The sequence below is a fragment of the Myotis brandtii genome, unplaced genomic scaffold (genome assembly GCF_000412655.1).
Source record: "Myotis brandtii unplaced genomic scaffold, ASM41265v1 scaffold381, whole genome shotgun sequence".
Classification (NCBI taxonomy): Eukaryota; Metazoa; Chordata; class Mammalia; order Chiroptera; family Vespertilionidae; genus Myotis; species Myotis brandtii.
Window position 1 is genome coordinate 908,572 of NW_005364633.1, and position 21,787 is coordinate 930,358.

At 46.2% G+C, this 21,787-nt stretch overlaps 1 protein-coding gene across 1 annotated transcript in view; it reads left to right on the plus strand.

Moving 5' to 3' along the window:
• Positions 1-1,025: 1,025 nt before the first annotated feature.
• NABP1 (nucleic acid binding protein 1) overlaps positions 1,026-21,787 on the plus strand; it is a 28,908-nt gene continuing 8,146 nt past the window's right edge. Inside the window, exon 1 of the mRNA XM_005872452.2 lies at positions 1,026-1,192. Within this exon, the coding sequence (XP_005872514.1) occupies positions 1,177-1,192 (16 nt within the window). The 5' untranslated portion in view covers positions 1,026-1,176. The remainder of the gene's footprint in view (positions 1,193-21,787) is intronic.

Genomic DNA, 21,787 nt, shown 5'->3' on the forward strand with positions numbered 1-21,787 from the left:
CCCGATACTGAGTTAACTGGTCTGGGGCGGGTGCTCCCCAGCTGGCTCCAACGCAGACCCAAGGTTGGCAACCGGTAATAATAAGAAAAACATTTTAGAAGCTTTTCAAAGTCCTGGGAATCTACAGACATGAAACCTGTTACTCTCTGTTTCCTCAACCTGTATGGGAATGCAGGCTCTTCCCCCTTCTTCTCCCCTATGATTCAGGGGCGGCTCACCCATCCCCCAGCAACTGGAGCAGTCAGCTCACCGAGGTGTGGCCAATCAGGGTGCTCCATTCTCGGTCCAGATGGGCATGTGACCCACACTGAACCAATGAAAAATTTCCCTGTGATATTTGCTAGAGTTATGATGGAAGGGTTTCCGTCTTCACAAAAAATGTGTGAGCTGCAAGATCAATATAAACCAGTGGTTCTCAACCTTGGCTGCACATTAGAATCACTTGGGAATCTTTGTAAAATCCTGATTTCTGGGCCTCATCCTCCGGAAATTCTGTTTCTTTGTGATGGGGTGGGGCCACCACATTAGTAACAAAGAAACAGAATTTCCGGAGGATGAGGCCCAGAAATCAGGATTTTAAAAAGATTCCCAGGTGATTCTAACGTGCAGCCAAGGTTGAGAACCACTGATATAAACCTTGAATTTGTTTTGCCATCTTGACTCCAAAATGAGGAAAACCTGCCTGAGCATGAAGCCTGGAGCGGAGAGCACTGTTGAGAGACGGAAGGAAAAAGGATCTTGACAGCACTGTGGCTGGGGCTTTTCGGGGTCTAAAATAGAATACCCCTCTTGCTCTGAATTCAGAATAAGTTGCGGTAAAGGGACAGGAAACAGTCTTATTGCGGAGAAGCGGGCTGAGTCATGTCTTTGGGTTGCTGCCCAAAAGAACTCTCTAACCCTCTGCCCCTGAGTTCATCTGGTTTACAGCTCGTCGCGGGCACGGCTGGAGGCTGCAGACTTTGCCCTCCATGGCAGGTGCTCAGCACGGGTAGGAGAGCCACGTGGGGACGGATGTACCGGTCAGACCAAAGGAAGGCACTGGAAGCGCTGATCCAGGCCCACGTTCCAGGTCCGTTCCCAGTTCCCCGCCTGGGGAACGCTCTCCTGGGCCATGGCTCATGGGCTGGTGACTTGAGTTGCTACTAGACTTTAGCCTCCACTCAGCCCCTCCGACCAATGTCCCTGCGACCAGGTGAGTCCTCTCACTCCTGGGAGAAGTGATTGCGAAGCGGAGGGTGCGAGGCTCCTCTGTGCTTGCTCCTCCCGGGAGACTGACAGTTGGTTCAGCTCCTGGCTTCATTGCATAGGAAGCCACTTGCGCTCCCCGAATTTGCAGTTGTGACCAAATGCATTCTCTTTCTTTGTGAAGCCAGTTTGGCTTAAGTTTTTGCCACTTAGCGACCCAAACTTTGGATTCGTATCTCAGTTCCTAGCGTTTAGTAAAATTCATGTTAAGAAACGTACTGAGTGGCTGTGGAGAAATACTGTCCTTTTTGTGCCGTACGGGGGCCTCCTTGGAGGGAACCTCAGGCTTACGATTGGATTTGGACAGGACTGTCCTCTTGGGGTCTTCAAAGGTGGCCTCATCCACAGGCTTCTCCAGTTCCCGGCCCCACTCCCTCGCCCCCTCTCTCCTGGGCCTGGGTGGCGCGATTCACTCTTCCTGGCTCAGTGGCTGCGCCATCCCTGGCGGTTCCTCGGCCTCCCACACCGCTTGTAAACAGTCCTCGGGCTCTTCTACTTGTTCTTTGGCTGTAGCATCGTTCCCGTTGGCCTCTGGACTGACAGCCAATGGGTCATCATGTTACCTGGACACAGGCATGCCTTTGCTGGCTCTACAATGTGCTTAGAGAGCTGACAGAGCCACTTTTAAATACACGGCCATTCAAAGGTCAAAAGGCTTCAATGTTTTCCCCAAGAAAACATTTTTAACCTCCCCCCGCCCCCCCTAATAAGTACAATGTTTGGCTATATCCTATTTAAGAAAAAACACATTTTCAAAATTAACACCCTCCCCCACCCCTGGGCACATCTCCCCTCTGATCAGATTCACAGTAATAAAACATACCAACATCTAGATAGGAAGACGTATTTGCTCAGCTCAGAATTTCCCAAGTGGTGAGAAGACATCACAAATTTTACTTAAACTGTAAATATTATTTTAAAGTATCACATTCAAAAGGAGCTTGAGAATAAAGTAGGGTTTCTTTTGGGGGGGCGTGCTATAGCTTTTCATGCAGTATTCTCAGATGAATGTACTATTTCTTTCTACACCCCCACTTTTTTTCTCTCTGACCAAGGGAGAAAGACTATAAAGTGTTATTTCTGACCTCCATGTTTCCTCATTACTGATCTGCTAACTTCATTTGCTATGAGACGCGCGCTGTGCATAATGAGAATTGCTTTTTGGAGCGGCATTTTAAACGGGTTCTGATGTGCTGCGGAGGTCCTGTTAGCGACACAGTGTCAGCGGGTCCTCCCTAGCCCCTGCATCCCAATAACCAACGAGAAAACACATGGGAGAAAGAGACAGCCGTGCACGAGAGCACCAAGGGCATAGAGCAGCCATGCATGGCCTTCACAACAAATGGGCGTGACCTGCACGAAGACAATGATACAACTTCAGGGAGTGTATGAAGAAGATAAGCAATCATAAGAAAAGTGAGCGTTTCTGTCCAGCTGGCGTGTCTCAGTGGCTGAACGTTGACCTGTGAACCAAGAGGTCACAGTTTGATTCCTGGTCAGGGCACATGCCTGGGTTGTGGGCTTGATCTCTGTAGAGGGCGTGCAGGAGGCAGTTGATCAATGATTCTCTCTCATCATTGATGTTTCTATCTCTCTTTCCCTTTACCCCCACTTTTTTTCTCTCTGACCAAGGGAGAAAGACTATAAAGTGTTATTTCTGACCTCCATGTTTCCTCATTACTGATCTGCTAACTTCATTTGCTATGAGACGCGCGCTGTGCATAATGAGAATTGCTTTTTGGAGCGGCATTTTAAACGGGTTCTGATGTGCTGCGGAGGTCCTGTTAGCGACACAGTGTCAGCGGGTCCCTAGCTCTCCCTGCATCCCAATAACCAACGAGAAAACACAGGGAGAAAGAGACAGCCGTGCGCGAGAGCACCAAGGGCATAGAGCAGCCACTCGTGGCCTTCACAACAAATGGGCGTGACCTGCACGAAGATAATGATACAACTTCAGGGTGTGTATGAAGAAGATGAGCAATCATAAGAAAAGTGAGCATTTCTGTCCGGCCGGCGTGTCTCAGCAGCTGAACGTTGACCTATGAACCAGGAGGTCACAGTTTGATTCCTGGTCAGGGCACATGCCTGGGTTGTGGGCTTGATCCCCAGTAGAGGGCGTGCAGGAGGCAGTTGATCAATGATTCTCTCTCATCATTGATGTTTCTATCTCTCTCTCCCTCTCCCTCTCTGAAATCAATAATATATATATATATATATGAGAAAAGTGAGCATTCCTGTGTCCTTCATGCGATCACAGTGCTTCATCTTTCCCTGTGTTGTCGCCTCATCTAGGAAGCAGAGAGGCCCTGCAGTAGCCACGCGGGACTCCTGAGCCTGACTCAGTTGACATAGCCTCTCCGTGCTTCAGTTTCTCCGTCTGTGAAGGCAGAGGGACAGTGCACACCCGCAGGATTGCTGTGAGATTTATGTCAGTCCCCATGAGCCGAGTGCTGAGCACAGTGCCTGGCAAGCAGCAAGCCCTGCCTCGGTACTACTTTGGTCGGGGTGGTGGTGACATGGGTGTGTGCCTATGTAAAAATGCATGGAGCTGTAGCCTAAGATTTATTTACTTTCCTGTATGTACATTACACCCAAACACACACACAGCCTAATCTGAGTTCATAAAGATGGGCAGAGGACATAAGATCACAAAAGAAGAAATCAACTGACTTCGCTATGATGAACACAGACGCACACTCCGTCTCAGCGGACAAAGGAAAAGCTATGTTTAAATTATAATACCTATCGCGGAGCAAGATGAGGGTGTCAGGGGGAAGATCCTGAGGTGAAGCTTTGTGGGCAAATGCCTATTCAGGAAGTTCTTCAGTGTGAAACCAGCAAGGGTGTGGGGAAGTGCTGGGGGAGGACGAAGCCCCGCAAAGGTGTGCGTTCAGGCGAGGGCTCACTCCCAGCCTCGCCCCAGGGAGGTCTGGAGAGTAAAGGACACTGAGTAGGTGACTCTGCCCCGGGCGAGTGACCCGGGCTTTCATACTCAGGAGTAGGCTCCCTGCTGCCCGAGAACATGGTGGTGAAAAGCAATGGACATGCTCTTGGACTCACGGTCCTCTGCTCTCTGGTAGGAAGACAGACAAAACCAAGGGCCTAATAGTAAGCGAGGCGAGTGCTATAAAGAAACAAAGCGTGTGTGAGTACAGTTTTAAAAAGCTTGATGTTAGCCCGACCGCTGTGGCTCAGTGGTTGAGCGTCGACCCATGAACCAGGAGGTCACGGTTTGATTCCTGGTCAGGGCACATGCCCAGATTTCGGCTCGATCCCCAGTGTGGGGCGTGCAGGAGGTAGCTGATCAATGATTCTCTCTCATCATTGGTGTTTCTATCTCTCTCCCTCTCCCTTCCTCTCTTTGAGATCAATAAAAAAAACACACACAAAAAAACCCCAACATATTTAAAAGCTTGATTTTACCAGGGTTCCCTAAAGAAGTTAGAACTGAGACCTAAGGAATAAGTGGGTGATAGCTGTGCCCAAATGAAGGGGGCAGGTAGGCTGTTGGGAGCAGTTGTAGGAGGGAGCTGTTTTGCCTGAAGGGGCAGATTGGGGGCGGGGGGCATCAGAATAAAAGAGGATCAGAAAGTTAGCCTGGCTGGGGACTGGACAGCAAGGGGAGGAGTATCAGCAGATAAGCCCAGAGACAGGTCAGTCCCTGCAGGTCTTGTTAGGGATTGTTGTCCTTATCTTAGAGCAGTGGGGACTCATTGAAGATTTTAAGGAGAAAGACTAGAACAGTGATGGCGAACCTTTTGAGCTCCGTGTGTAAGCATTTTGAAAAACCCTAACTTAACTCTGGTGCCGTGTCACATATAGAAATTTTTTGATATTTGCAACCATAGTAAAACAAAGACTTATATTTTTGATATTTATTTTATATATTTAAATGCCATTTAACAAAGAAAAATCAACCAAAAAAAATGAGTTTGTGTGTCACCTCTGACACGCGTGTCATAGATTCGCCATCACTGGACTAGAACAAGATCTGACTTGCATTTTGCAAGGGCATGACTGCAGCATGGGAAATGGCTGGAATGGCTGCGGGGAGATCAGTCAGGAGACCGCTGTAGAAGTATAATTGAGCGTGGGTTGGAGGGGGTCGATGGGGGAAAGAGAGGGACAAATGTAATACTTTCCAAAATAAAGATTTAAAAAAGAAGTGTCATTGATATGTGTTTATAACTTAAATGGGGTCTTCACAGTAGAGATGAAAAGAAATGGACTCAGAGGATAAATACCTATAGGCAGGATTTGGTGATGAGTAGATATGGGGGCTAAGGAAAGAGCAAGGATTAGAATGACTCTTAGGTTTCTGACATGAGTAAATGCATGAATCAGGTACCACTGAATAAGTGGTAAACACTGTAAGAGAACCTAGTTTGGGTGTTAGATTGTGAATTTCACCTCGGACATGTTGAGTTTCATATAACTTGAAGATTTCTGGTGAGCATGTGATCAAAACAGGAAAAGATGGAGAGTCCTGATGGACATTTCACCCAACCACGGTTACCACGTCTCTCTAGTGACTGTGTTTGTGCTTTCCAGGTGTAGCGTCTGTCTTTCTAGAACAGTTAGAACAAACCTCACAACATGTTTCTCTGTAACAGGTGAATAACAGCTTAGGAGCTGGGGCAGTCCAGTTCGAGATGTCAGATTGGACATAAGCATTCCAATCCCTTCCCTCCTTCACCCAGCTAGGAGAACAGTAAAGTGGTTTTAAACAAAACATAAATGAACAAGGGAACGGGAAGGAGATAATAGAATTAACATTTTAGAAACTAGGAATCAGGTAGGCAGGTCGTAAGTAAGCTGGGACACTCAAGAAAGTGAATCTTAAACTTGATGATAACCAGCCCGACTTATACTTTAGATCCCTAAAAATGTGGAGCAACAGGTATCTTAGGAAGTGGGAGTGAGGGCAGGCATTTCACCAGGGATTTGGTGGAAAGTCTTTATAAGAAGCTGGTAAATCCCCAAGTTCCCACCCCGGTTCCTTGCAAGTAGGAGACTACCTCTCCCTCGCTCAGTATGAAACTGAAGGCTTATTCTTGTGATCAGAACACACAGAGGGACTCTGGGGTGGGGAGAGGACGAGAGCGACAACAGTGAAGAATGAAGTGTAAGTTTATAAATTGTGTGTTGAAACTTCCTCAATCTTTTTTCTCCACTTTGCTCCCAGAATCCTATCAGCCAGGCCTAAGTTTTCTTGGCAGAAGGCTGGAAGAATCCTCTGGGTAATCCAATCAGCCGAAGAGGAAATGCGCTGACATGGGCCCAGGTGTTGGCCTGGGTCACATCATCCTGTAGCAAACACAGCGAACAGTCCCCTTATGCACACAGCGCCTCCTCTTCTCAATGTCCTGTATTTAATACAACTAGACAGCCGGTGATCACCAAGTATTCAAGGAATACCTGTTAAAGAGACCAAAACAAGCAGGAGAAAGCAACTTGAAGGAAACAAACTGCCAACAGAAACCATGGGAAGCAAACTCTCCTGTCCTCAGAGATCAGAGAAGATATGAGTACGAACTGAGTTATCTGTGAAAGGGATATTCAGCCAGCTCAAAGGAAACTTAGATATTAATAAGTATAACATTAGAAATGAGAAATTCAACATGAGGGCGAGGAGATAATGTTAAGGCATCTCCCAGGAAGTAGAGGAATATAGAACAGAGGTATGAAGTATAGAATGGAGGTGTTTTTTTTTAAAAAAAAAAAATATATATATTTTATTGATTTTTTACAGAGAAAAAGGGAGAGGGATAGAGAGTTAGAAACATTGATGAGAGAGAAACATTGAACAGCTGCCTCCTGCACACTCCTTACTGGGGATGTGCCCGCAACCAAGGAATCAAACCTGGGACCCTTGGCGCTCTATCCACTGAGCCACACCGGTCAGGGGTGGAGGTGTTTTAGATATGCAAGGTCAGAACAGTGTTACTGCCTTTACAGTCTTTCTCAGGAGGCTCTTGAGTTGTGCCCTTCACTAAAACAAAGAAACAAACCAAGAAGGAGGGAGACGTAGGAACCAGGAAGTAAGATACAGACTAAAGAGAGGTGCAGAGAACCCCCAGAATGAGGATGGGGGGCCCCAACCTCTTAACTGGGGCTAATCCTAGAGAGCATGTGACCCAGAGGGGAGCAGGTCTGCTTTTTCCCAGGTGATGAAGTGGTTCGAGTCCCCAGTGCCCTTGCCTGTATTGGAAGTAGATTTGCACAGTGGAGGGGAGCATTTGAATGTGTAACGAGTACAAAGAAAACGAAGTCAACAACAGTCACATGACCGTGACAGTAAGTCCAGGGGAACTGGGAGGCTGGGCAGTAAGGGAAGAGCAGTCACCCCGGGCGGTAGGTATTAGCGGTGAACGGCCTCTGCCTGCGCATGATAACGTGAACACTGACTACGAGATATGACGGAAAGCACAGGAGCCCTCTTAGTCTGTGTGGGCTTTTATAACCAACTACCCTACACGGGGCGGCGGGTAAACAGCAGAAATTTGCTTCTCACAGTTCTGGAGGCTGGGAAGCCCAAGATGGAGGCATCGGCAGATTCCACGTCTCGTGAGAGCCGGTCTCCTGATTCTTAGATGGTAGCTTCTTATGTCACCTCACCCGACAGAAAGGATGAGGGAACTCTCCCTTTATAAGGGCTCCATTTAGGAGGGCTCCACCCTCATGACCTAATCGCCTCTGAAAGGCCCTACCCTCAAACATCATCACACTGGGGATTTAGTTTCAACATAGGAATTTTGGGGGGCGCGGTCATTCAGACCACAGCAGAATGGAGAAAGTGGGCAGAGGGCATGAGAGCTCATGGTGGACATTGAGAATGAGGGAGACAGAGGGCTGAATCCTCATCTTCTAGAGCAGCGGTTCTCAACCTGTGGGTCGCGGCCCCTTTGGGGGTCAAACGACCCTTTCAGAGGGGTCGCCTAAGACCATCGGAAAACACATACATAATTATATATTGTTTTTGTGATTAATCACTGTGCTTTCATTATGTTCAATTTGTAACAATGAAATTGGGGGTCACCACAACATGAGGAACTGCATTAAAGGGTCGCGGCATTAGGAAGGTTGAGAACCACTGGTCTAGAGTGAGGTGACAATAGAGACCCCACCAAGTACCAAGTCAAGCCCGGTATTTGTCAATATGGAGATCCGTACCTTAAGAATTAGCTGTTGGATGGGAGTTGCCTCCAGGGACTACTGAGAAATGAGGTAGGAGAGGGAGGGGCTAGGACCATAGTTTTCAAAACAAACCTGGAAGAACTATTTGATTCTTTGAATTATTTGTGTGTGTAACTTCAGTAACAATAAAACATACGCTGAGAAAATCAGGCTCTGGAAGTGTACTGCTTGGGTACAAATTCTATTCCTGACATGTACTAGTAGCGTGATATGGAATAAATTAATTTCTTTGAGCATCAGTTTCTTCATCTGAAAAATGGGAATAGTGATGGTACCTATTTTGTAGGGTAGTTGAGAGGAGTGAGGTGAGTAGGACCCGTGAAGTCCTGGCACAGCGCCTGGTCTATGATCTGGGGGCTTGGGGCTTCCTCTTGCTTTGCTTCTTGCCAATCAGTCTTATTCTATTCACTCAATCTTTTCCAGGATTTTCAAATCACCATCACATTTCCGATCAGATCAGCTTCCCAGATAGGATAGCAGTTCATTTTGCTTGGAATTTGAGTGTTGTCAAATACATTGCAAGATGATACCAATAATATCTTGTTACATGTCAAAAGCAGATGTAGCATGACCTCAGCCGCATGTGTACGAGGAATTCTCCAGGAACATATTTGGAAGTAAAGATAGCTCCCGATTTATGATAGTTGGACTTACAACTTTTCGTCTTTACAATGGTGCAAAAGAGCTACACATAGTATATTGCACTAGCTGTCCAATACTTTATTATAAAATAGACTTTGTATTAGATGGATTTTGCCTAACTGTGGGTGAAGGTAAGTGTTCTGAGCACGGTTAAGGTAGGCGAAGCGAAGCTATAGGTGTGGCAGGTTAGGTGTGTGAAATGCATTTTCGACTTATGAGATTTTCAGTTCACATTGCGTTGATCGAGAAGTAATCCCACTGTAAATGGAGGAGTAGCTGTATGTTCACCCGGAATTCTGAGCAATCCCCACTTTCTTCTTTATAGTCTGGTGTGTCTGGTGTGTGTGTGTGTGTGTTAATGCAATAGACATGCAGTACTCTATTAAATCAGAAAAATAAACACGTAAAAAACTCTCCTGTCCTTCATTTACAATTCCATGATTTTTTTCTAAAAGTAACTCTCATATATTATGTGTGAACTTTACTGGTTTGACTCTGTAGGAGCCACTGTAGGTCCGTCCACGTTCCTCTGGGCACCGCACTGTTCGTACTCAGTAAAGTAACAGTCACGGCCTGTTTGGGGCAGAAATCCCTCCCATCTCCCAATACAGAAATCGAGGCTCACTGGCTTGTCTGAAAGCCACACCCAGAGAGGCGCTGGGTGAAGACTCAAGTTCAAGGTGGTTTTTGTGTTTGTTTTTTTCATTCTAAGCTTAGTGTTTTTTCAACCATATGAACTGAGTGCCCTGCAGTAAGGGACAATCTCTCTGGTCTCAAGTTGATGGTCAGTAGGTGAGGAGTAGAGGGTCTCTGAATTCCTAGCAGCCCTAACATTGCATCGGTTACTGAGGGACAAGACAAGAGTACGCCAGTGTCATTAGCAGTATCTTCCGCATAAAGACTGTGGATTCCACGAAGCAGCCCAGAGGATGTGAAGGATCATCCAGTCCGGGTCCCTGGCTTTCGAATTTCACTTCCTGTCTTATTCACAAATACCGAGGCACCAAAGAGATTTGGCTTTTATTTTCACTTTTGCAATTGCCTGGGAATCTTATCAAGGCTGAGCCAGAGGTTTGGAAACTCACGGTGCATTTCCCAAGAAGCTGCAAAGGTTGTGCAATCCCCGGGGCTCTGACCTTGTGACAGAACAGGAGCTGACTGGACAAGACCGCGCGTCTCCAGTCTGTTCCGGGAAATTCTCTGGAAAGAACGGCCAGGGCATGCTAATTGCAGCCCGGCTGTGTGCTGCCAGTTCGGGCTCATCTCCAGTGGGACACCCACAGGGTTTTCTCCTCCTCCTGCCCCGACACTCACCGAGCTGGTGGCACTTGGCCAGCCAGGAGGGGCGGGAGGGATCCCGCCCAGGCCAGGCCCCTGCCCCAGCTCAGGAGAAACCAAAACCAGGTGGCTGCCAGCGACAGTTTCAAACAGACGCAGATCAAAGAGATAGAGTGACATTGCCTTTTTGCTTAATTCCTGGCTGAACTGTGCGCAATGAACCGTGTGACCCACTTTTACCGGCATTCCACTCCACCTGCCCGCCCCTCGCCGCGGTTAGAGGTCTTCGGAGTGAGCGAGTTTAGGCCTTGATACCTCGTGCCTCTGGGAGTTAACCTCAGGCCTGTGCTTAGAGATCCAGGATCAATTCTTGAAAAATAGTCACTATGAAACTGTTCTTTGAGCTGATTGCATTTTTTTTTTTTTAAAAAAGGGCTTCATCCCAAACACCCTTCATAAATCCCATAAGCAACTTCTGAACTGTCTAATGCGTTGTTTATAAGTCTCTGATCCTGCAGCGTGCCGTTCCTTGATGAGCCAATAAATAAAGTTAATTATGATCACACTGCAGAGTCAAACAGTCTGCGGTGGCCTCTCTCTGTGTCGATGTTTCTCTCTGTCTCTCTCCCCCTCCATTTTCCCACGCATTCATAAGGGAGACTTAAAGTTGGGAGAGGTGCTCGGCCAGCGTGGCTCAGGGGTTGAGCGTTGACCTATGAACCAGGAGGTCAGGGTTTGATTCCTGGTCAGGGCACATGCCCCGGTTGTGGGGGGCGTGCAGGAGTCAGTCAGTCAATGATTATCTCTCATCATTGATGTTTCTATCTCTCTCTCCCTTTCCCTTCCTCTCTGAAATCAATACAAATATTTTTTTTTAAATATTTTTCTAAAATATATTTTTATTGATTTTTTACAGAGAGGAAGGGAGAGAGACAGAGAGTTAGAAACATCGATTAGCTGCCTCCTGCACATCTCCCACTGGGGATGTGCCCGCAACCCAGGTACATGCCCTTTACCGGAATCGAACCTGGGACCTTTCAGTCCGCAGGCCGACGCTCTATCCACTGAGCCAAACCGGTTTCGGCAATACAAATATATTTTAAAAAATAAAATAAAGTTGGGAGAGGAGCAGTGGTGGTGGCTACATTCCAGGGACTACTCTGAGGCAAACTCAGCTTTTCATGGTGTCTGTCTTGTCTTGTGGTGCCCTTCCCAGGGGCATTCTGCACCCCTCCCCCTCCCCCCACAATGCATTTAAGGAGCCATCACCTCCTTGCCCTATTAACATGCCATCCTTCTTTTATCATGTAAAGAATATGGTAAAATCAGTCAAAATGGTGTGTAAATGGTTCCCTTTACACCGTCCCCTCCTGCAAGGATATTGTCACTTTAGTAGCTCTTAGGACAAATGAAAAGTCTGGAATTGTGGGGGAGGGGGGTTATTCTGGGGGAGGGCCAGGAGCCAGGAGGGCAGACATGAGCTTCCTGTGGGCCCAGCTGACCTCAGCACTGGACTGAAGCTAAAGCAAGAATGCATGTGGCGCTCATGCGTAATGGTTGGCCTTTAGTGAGTGCTCAGGAAATGCTCGCTGGTATTTTTATTATATCCTATCCCTCCTGAGGGTGGTGACTCAAACATTCAATGACAGGCCCAAGGAGAGATATACGCCACAGTCAATTTTCTGTTTGGACCTTGCTCAGGAGTGTCTTGGCTTCTGCACTGGACTGGTGACTAGAAAACAATGAATTTCATTTCCCTGTCCCTTGCAAATGGGAGCCTGTGAAATAGCCTGGGGATTACAATTTTAAGAAGTTCAACAGGTAATGTTTACAAAGTTTTGAACTTTATAAGCTTCCCCAGAAGGCCCACAAACCTAGAGACTGCTGCCCCAGCCAGTTTGGGTCAGTGGCTAGAGCATCAGCCCTCCAACTGCAAGGTCCCGGGTTCGATTCGGGACAAGGACAGGTACCTCTGTTGCAGGCTCAGTCCCTGTCCCTGGTCAGGGCGTGTGGGGGAGGCAACCAATCCAAGTGTCTCTCTCACATTGATGTTTCTCTCTCTCTGTCTCTCCCTCTCCCTTCCACTCTCTCTAAAAATCAATGGAAAAATATCCTCGGGTGAGGATTAGCAAAAGGAAAACACGAAAACCAACCAACCAACCAACCAACCAACCAACCAACCAACGTAGAGACTGCTGAGATGTCAACTTGAATTAAGAAGCTCCGAGGCAGTGAGTGAATTGCTGTGCTGTGAGAACACTGCCTGGCATTGTGCTCATATTCCTGGTATTGTTCTTACATTTTTTCATAGGCGTTGATGGTACTATTTGTGTGTGTGTGTCTCCCATTGTTAATCTGGCCATGCAAGCGAGGCACTAAGGAAGTGATCCTTCTGAGCCAGACAGCAGAGTTTGGTGTTAATTAGTGTGTGGAATATATAATTGGGAGGTGGTTTCAGTCTATGACATGAATGAGTCTTTTATATGAAACAGAAGGTTAAAGTGTTTTAGTGAATATTCCCATCCAGTGCAAAACTTGTTAATCAACTGAAAATGAGATCTTGGTGAAAGATGAGAAGGCAGTAATTTATTCTGCAGATCCCCTCCCATATGTGTGAAATGACATGTCTTGACTGATATAGTGCAGCATTGTTTATACTATCAAAAGACTGGAAATAACTCAAATGTCCATCAATAGGGGATTAATCAAATAAAATGCAGTATGTCACTAGTGGCGTGGGTGTGGAGAAAGGGAACCCTTGTGTGCTGTTGGTGGGAATGCAGATTGGCACTGCACTCCCACCAACAGTAAAAATGTGGAAAAAATGGAAACGGAAACTGCCTAGGATCCAGCAATTGCACTCTCTCTAAAAATGACAATGGAAAAATATCCTTGGATGAGGATTAACAACAACAAAAAATCATGTGATCATTGAAAGTGCTCATTCTTTTTTCAATATAAAGGAGGAGAGACACGCAGAGAGAAGCATCAATGTGAGAAAGACACAACAATTGGTTGCCTCCTGCACACGCCCCGATCAAGGTCAGGATGGAGCCTGCAACCAAGATACATGCTCTTGACCAGGAATCAAACCCAGGACCCTTCAGGCCGCAGGACGATGCTCTAACCACTGAGCAAAACCCACTAGGGCTGAGCACATGGTTCTTATGCTTGAGGTGCTCATATTCAAGTAGCAGGAGAGAGGCATCAGCTTCTGATACCGTGCAATAGCGTGTGAAGAAAACTATGGGAGCCGAGGAGGAGGACCGAACTGGCTATGGAAAGGGAGACAGATGATGCTGGGCCCAGTGCCCAGAGTTTAGGAGTCCTATCCTGGGGATGAGATGCCACCTCCGTGTTGAAGGAGGAGTAGGACAGTAAGTGTCCTCACTACTGGCCTCTCTGCCGACCCTCTGTGCTTGGTTGTCACAGAGAGCATTGGTCCCAGGTAAGGATCTCAAGGATCTGTAAAATCTTAACAAATACACATGTACAAACTGGGGGGTGGGCCTGATGCCAATGTTCTATTTTACATTGTTTTTTTTACAAAGGACATTTGAAATGCTATCTACCATCATTACTCTACATTACAGGTATCTTAACAAAAAAATAATGAAGACATTATCTCATAATAAGAGACCACTGCTTACATTGAATACAGTTAGCTTTCATTTCCTGCCTTGGTTTCTGTACTGTATATGGATTAGTAAGGAGTCTTAGCCCAGCATTTGATGACATCCAGAGTTCCAGGTTATGAGCACAATATTGATTTCTTTATATTGCAAAACTTCTAGCTTTTCACCAAAATCCGTATCTCCCTTCTTCCGTGGAAATAGAGATTACACTAGGTAATCACACGCAGGGCTACTCAGCTAGAGACGACTTCTTCCTCTTTTCACAACTAGAAACTATTATATGTAAATTGAAGTTCTATGATGTAATTTCTGGGTCATCTCTACCTTCAGAGATAAGCCATTGCCTTTGAGTGCCTCTGTTTTCCCTTAACCACTGGTTGGAGTCCTGAATGAGCCCACCATCTAACTTTGACCATGAGAATGGAAGTGCCACCTTAGGGAACAGTGAGGCAATAAATGGCTGGGATCTGAGTCCCCGGGTGGCATTCTGGGTGAGAGACTCCCCGACAAGCTGGACCGCTTACCGTGGGCCTGGAACGTGAGGAAGAAATGAGCTCCCATGTTATGTAGGCCTCTGCATATAGATGTATAGATACTTTTTGGTATTTATTTTTGGGGGATAGCTTAGTCTTTAACCTAATAAGCAAGTCCTGCCTTTGCAGTGATGAACTTAGCCTTCAGAAGTTCCATGCTGCTCCTGTGTGTTCCTCTCATGTAGGATATGTGAACTACTGGGTCATCAGAGAAACACGTTTACGTAATAGTCTTCTACCCAAGCGTGGAATTCCCCATGGGAGAAGGCAAGTTACCTTCTTACTGCTCTGGCACGGTTTCTCCGCCAAGTCTCCGCCGCGTTTCCTTTGACCTACTTCGCTTGCAGTTAAGGGAACCATCCCCGTGTGGTTTGGCTGCCCAGCCACTGAACACAGCTCACCGTCAGAGCTTTCCACCCGGCCTGGATCACTTCCCTTTCTCGCCTTCTGAACGCTGCCTCTTTTCCTTTCCAGAGAACCAGATAATTCACGCTCTCCTTCAAATCACACGGATCCTTTTAACGAATAGTGATTGGCTTGGTCCTTGGTAAGGCATCACATAAAATGATGAAGGAGGGGAAGCACTTGGCTTTTCATTCTCTTTGGAAAAGTAGGCCAGTGGGCAATTATAAGTTAAAGTAAGAAGGTTCTCTAAATGGAATAAGTACAGTGTATCATAGGAATACTTGGAAGAGGCACCTAAGGCAGGAGGGGGTGTGGTTAACAGCGTCGAGTGAAATCAGGGCATGAGAAAAGGTGAAGCAAATGTGTGCGTTGGCCGTGTAAAATGATATAGCCGTTAATGAGTAATAAGGCATGGTTTTAAAACTTCAGATAATTTAGAGTATATAAAATAAAAGTGAAAGGTCTTCCTCCCCGTACATGACTTATGATCTCTATAGTGATTTGTTCATTTTTGGTACATATTCTTCCAGACATAGAGATGGAAAAATAGATATACCATAATACTGTATATCCATGTAGGGTTTTATTTTTCAAAATCTAATCACAGTACACATATTGTTATGCATTATCTTTCCCCCCCAACATGGACTTGTTCTCTTATCAATGGATGTTTATCTCCCTCATTTAAAAAATCATTTATAGACTTCTTTACTAATTATACACTAGCTTATTTTATAAGTATTTTCTTCTTTTTATATTTAAGTTGTTTTCTATTTTTTAAAAATCTTTATTGTTGAAAGTATTACATATGTCCCTTTTTCCCCTTATTAACCCCTTCCAGCCCACACCTGCCCCAAATCTTCACCACCCTACTGCCTGTGTCCCTGGGTTATGCAAATATGCATACAAGTTCTTTAGTTGATCTCTTCTCACTCACCCACCCCAGCCTTCCCTCTGAGATTCGGTTGCATACGTCTATGTCTCTGGATCTATTTTGCTCATCAGTTTATTTTGTTCATTAGATTCCTCATGGGAGTGAGATCTTGTGATACTTGTCTTTCTCTGACTGGCTTATTTCGATTAGCATAATACACTCCAGGTCCCTCCATGCTGTCTCAGAGGGTCAGGGACATTCTATCCATTGGCCACAGCAATACATATTAAGAGAAAAAGATTACAATATTAAAATCCTATACCTGCCCAGACTATATACTATATGTGTGTGTGTGTGTGTGTGTGTGTGTGTGTGTGTGTGTATATGAAAAATATTAGATATTTTTGGACATGTAAAGTATCAGAAAGTTACCTTCTGCTTTTCTTTCTGGGAATTTACTTGAGGAATCACTAACAAAATCAAAATAAAAGCACAACTGTATCTCAGGGGAATTTAAAGTATAAAAACATAAATGAGTAATCTATCCAGTAACATTTAAAGACCAGAAGATCATAGTGAAACCAAAATGTGGGTGTCTGAGTCCGAATTCGTTGACTTGCGAAATCTAAGAATGAAGTCGCGGACAAAACCGGTTCACGGACAAAACCCAAGTTTATGGAGAGAAGCCGGTCCCGGGGCAGGTGCGGCCGGGGTTCCAGGAGTGGCCCGTGTCCGGAGCCTCCTTTCCAGGTTACAGTCGGGAGTAGCTTAGTATCCAAGCAGAAAAGCAATGGGAAAAAAAGTAGGAAAAGATCATAGGGTTGACCATACACCTACATAAAGTTTCTGTAGTTAAAAAAATACAGATGGAAGGAAAAGGCAAATTACAACCTGGGAAAGATTTGGACAACATACGTTGCAAAGAACAGGGTTTCTGTCACTTGCCAGGGCTCCAATACTGGTGAAGTCCAATTCTCAGCCTCGTCTGTGTATAGATGTTCACAGATGAATTTGTCTGAAGAAAAACACAAAACTCTGTGCATTAATCTAACTTTCAATTTACTATTATTGCTTTCAAGTGAGACTTTAGTCTTGCTCTGAAGTTGAGATACATTTCCCTAGTTCACCCACTCTCCCATGTTCCCTGACAACCCCTTTCTCACACTTCAGACTTCCCGCTTCTCCTCTCCATCCTCCCTCTACACCAATGATCTTATTTCATTCAGAAAACAGTCTCAACCAGAAGAGATTTTTCACCCACCCACCCACCATATCATCCCATGCACTGGCATCTCCCCTGCAGTTACAGAAGAACCTTCTAGGCTCCCATCAACCCCTTCCCCAGGGCACTTGCTTTCACCCTTTCTCGTCTATTCAAGGACAAGGATGTGTCTCCAGAAATCCCCATTCCTCTCTGTCCCTAATGAACCATTCACTTCAGCCTACAGCCAGGATCCTATTTTCCACATCTTACCTAGATCATCTCTTTTGTCCCACTTTCCCCTCGAGTTATTGCCCCGTTCCTCTGCTCCCCTGTGCAGTAATCACCTTAAAAGGAGCTATCTCTACTTGCTTCGACATTTCCAATTCCTCCACTTCCGTTCTTTCTTGAACTCAATCCATTCAGGCTTTTACCTCCACCGGTTCCATTACAATTGCTCTTGTTTGTCCAGGTCACTGATGACCTTCATTTGAGCTAAATCCAAGCATCAACCCTCAGTTTTATCTCACTTGGCCTATCAGCAGCATTGGACACAACGAACACCACCTCTTCCAGAAACATGTGACTCAGCTGGCGCATCCAGCATGCCTTTCCTCACTGTGTTCTTCCTTTCTCATGCCTAAATCACCTCTCAAAGAACCTTTTGATGCCCCCCCCTCCAAACTGTCCCACTTCTGGTTTTCCCCTTTTCAGTGAATAACGATGCCATCGTCCAGTTACTCAGACCAACAATCGAGAAGTCGTATTTGACTCATCTCATTTTCTCTTACTCCACTTCCAACCAGATGGAGAATCTATTGGCTCTGTCTTCAGCATCGATCCACATGCTGATCCCATTCCACCACCCTCACTGCTACCACCCTGGTGCAGGCCTAATCAAAGAACCACCTAACGGGTGGGTTTTCCTGCCTCCACCCTTGACCCTTTATTCTCCACCCAGCAGTCAGAGGGAACCTGGTGAGTCAGATCAGCAACTCAGGTCTTTGCTGAAAACATTCCAACAGGTTCCGTCTCAGCGTAGAAGCCAAAGACCTCCTCTATGGTATGTCCCCCTCTGGTCCTCACCTCCTGCACGCCTTGCTCACTGCGTTAGTCACAGCAGCCTTCCTACTGTTCCCAGGCAGGGCCAGGAGCTTGGGCCTTGTCAGTGGCTCCCTCCCTTCCTTTGTATCTGCACTCCACCACCTTCCGGCCCCCGCTCTGCAGCCATTCCTGATGAATCTCTAGCCCTTACTTTCCTTCATTTTTCAGCTTAGTACACATCACCCTCTACTATACTATATAGTTTTACTTATTTGTCTATTGTCTGTCTGCTCACATTAGAATGTAAGCTCTATGAAGTCAGGGATTTTTGTTTGTCTTCTTTTGTACTGATGCAGTCCCAGTGCTGGCACATAGTAGTTGTTCAATAAATGTTGGTTGAATAAATTAATTTAATAAGTATACAAAGGACAAACGGAGTGTAAAGCTCTTAAAAATTCCCGAAATGTAATTTTATAATATATATAAGAAGTCCTAAGCACATACTCAGTAATTCCACTTCTAGAAATGTATCTCAATGAAGGATTTCCCAAGTGAATATAAAGAAGATGCTATTCCAGGGTATGCACAGGTACGTGGAAAACAAGAAAATAGTATAAAAAAACTCTTCTAACCTAGACACTGGATATCAGATAGTATTTATCATTATAGGGATGGCTTGTGCGGCTTTTGTTGCAAATATTACTAAACATTATTTATGAATCTTTTGGTTAAATATTTTTAAAGAAAATTACAAAATGTAGGAAGCAGCTCTGTGGGAAGTGCAGCAAGTGCTGCCGAAACAAGTGAAACTCACAAGGACATTATAACTATGTTGACCACTACCTTGTTTTTCTCTGACTATAAAATAAAGCCTCAGCTTGCTGGCTGGATCCTTCTCTGTGGCCTCATCCAGGCACAGGAGACACACCGAGCCCCAGCTATATTCTCTTTGTCTGTCTTTTCTTTAATCCTTCGCCGCCCCCCCTCAGGCTTACCCAACCCTTGGCTGTGCTGGCACGCCACAACAAAAGACTTTTTTTTTTTTACCTTGCCAGTTGTGCTAAAAGTGGACTACATATCTTTATAACGTGAGAACACTGTAGTTCGTGTTAATTTTTTTATTCTTAGTTTCGCCATATCGCCATACAAGATGTCTGGTATCAAACAGTACTTGTTTTATTGATGTAATAGTTTTAAATGGGTGGGTAGTGCAAAGAAAGTGAAAATGAACTTTGTGATCCCAGAAATCAGAACCTGGGAGTGAGCTTGGGGAGTGTGTGCTAAGCAGGACACATGTACAGGCAGACCTTCGCCCATGAGAACTCCAAACTGGAACCTTGGGTGCCAGGAGCCTAGTGGGTGCCCTCCGGCGCTGGAGCGGGTCTCACTCAGCATTCTGTTCTTTACATGAAGCAGCGATGTTGTGATTCTGAGCATAAGCCGCTCATCATCTCAGAATAAGCTTACGTTTGGGCTGTGAACAGGAGGAGGCCTGCAGAGCAAGACTTAGAAGGAAGCAGGCCGTCTTGTGAACGTAGTAAGGAATCAGCAATGTCATCATTCTGACCTAACCGGCTGAGACGAGGGATGGATTTCTCTATTTCCCTGAATGGTGATTTTAGGGAAGTGTATCTGAGTGACAAGCTGTTCTCCGGGACACCCCGTTCTCTTTTTATTAGCCACACCCCGAGGAGTGACCTGGCCCGGGCCGAGGGGCTCCTACACTGCCCACACCACCTTGTGTCTCAAGGAGGCCTTTGGTTTTGGTAAATGAGAAAGCACTTGGTTTCCATTTCCTTTCTGAGAACTGCTAGTTAGTGGGGAAGGAAGTAGGTATTTGGCCCAAGTTCTATCCTGTGGGGGGAGGGCGGGCTGGGCTGCTCCTCTGAGCACCAGCTTCTGCTTTTGTGGGGCTTGGTTTCTGATGTTTGTCTCTTCTTCATAAATGTCAGTAAAACTGGTCTGAGCAACCCCACCCAGTCCCTTCTCTGGGAACAAATGGCTGAGGGTGCAAGGAATGGCTGGCTTTCTTTGTCCAAACTTGGCCACAACTCTGCTCAACATTTTTTTTTTAATATGTTTTTACTGATTTCAGAGAGGAAGGGGGAGGGAGAGAGAGATAGAAACATCAATGATGAGAGAGATTCATTAATTGGCTGTCTCCTTCATGCCCCACACTGGGGATCGAGCCCACAACCCGGGCATGTGCCCTGACTGGGAATTGAACCATGACCTCCTGGTTTATAGGTAGATGCTCAACCACTGAGCCATGCCAGCTGGGCCTGCTCAGTATTCTTAATTGGTTCTCTGCCCACTGTTCATTTTTAAAAGATCTTGTCAAACCTTTCTTAAAAAAAAAAAAAGCTTTGCCAGTGGATGAAGAATATAACTTTGAGGAAAACCCAACTACAGCATCAAGTCCTGTCAGGTGGTCATGGTAGAATTAGGGCTTCTGATTCAGGCTGGGAGTCTGTGGGAGCCTGAGGTTGGATATGGATCATTAATGGACATGCTTCGTGACTTATTTGATGTTGAAATCACGCTTTTATTATTATTTTACACCACTTTCCAGCATGACAACAAGTTCCTGAGCTGACAGGTCATGGAAAGGCATGAAGGAAACTTACATGCATATGACTATTACTAAGTGAAGGAAGTCATCCTGAAAAAGTCAACACTATGAAGACAATGAAAAGATCAGAGGTTGCCAGGGGCCAGGGGAGAGGAAGGGAGGACTAGGAGGCACACACCTTCTTAGGGCAGTGAAACGACTCTGTAGACTCGAATGGTGGGCATGTCATTCATTACACATTTGTACCAGCTCATAAACTCCACAACACGAAGCGTGAACCCTAAGGTAACCCATGGCCTTGGGTGATAACAATGTGTTAACGTAGGGTCTTCCGCTGGACACATGTACCAGTCTGGTGGGGGATACTGGTCATGAGGGAGGCTATGTACGGGTGGGGTAGAGAGCATGTAGGAGATCTCTGTCCCTGACTCTAAATTTTGGCGTGACCCTAAAACTGCTCTCCAAAATAGCCTATTTGGAAAAAAAAAAAGCATAGAGAAGAAAAGCAAATGGGTGCAATCAGAGAGAGGAAGGGCAATGGAAAAATAGGAAGTTTGCAAAGGAACTGAACACCTTCTCTATCCGCCTGTTCGAGTGGAAAGTGCAAGTCCAGGCCAGGAGACCTGTGCTGAGGCCCTGCTGGCTCACCAGCTGCTGGGCGAGCCCACCTCGCCTTGGGGGCCTCCATTTAAAGGCGGTTAGAATGAGACAGTCCTGGTTCCAGGCTGGCAGCTAAGGGCCCATCCCTTCCCCGATTTCTCCTTCACCCGGACCAGCCATCCCGGCTAGAAGTTGCTCTTAAAGGACAGCGTACTGCCTGGCTGCGGGACTGAGGCCTAAGTGGAGGACGGAGCTCAGAGGGTAAAAGAGCAGAAGAGCCCGAAGATTGACAGGGAGGAGGCCCTGGAGATTGACTGATTGACAGGAGGAGGCCCTGGAGATTGACTGACAGGAGGAGGCCCTGGAGATTGACTGACAGGGAGGAGGCCCTGGAGATTGATTGACAGGGAGGAGGTCCTGGAGATTGATTGACAGGGAGGAAGGCCCTGGAGATTGATTGACAGGGAGCGCTGGGCGCAGGCAGAAGGAAGACCAGGCAATGCCAGGCAGACGCGGCGCCGGCGGCGGAAGCGGCGGAAGCAGCGCTGAGAGCCAATTGGC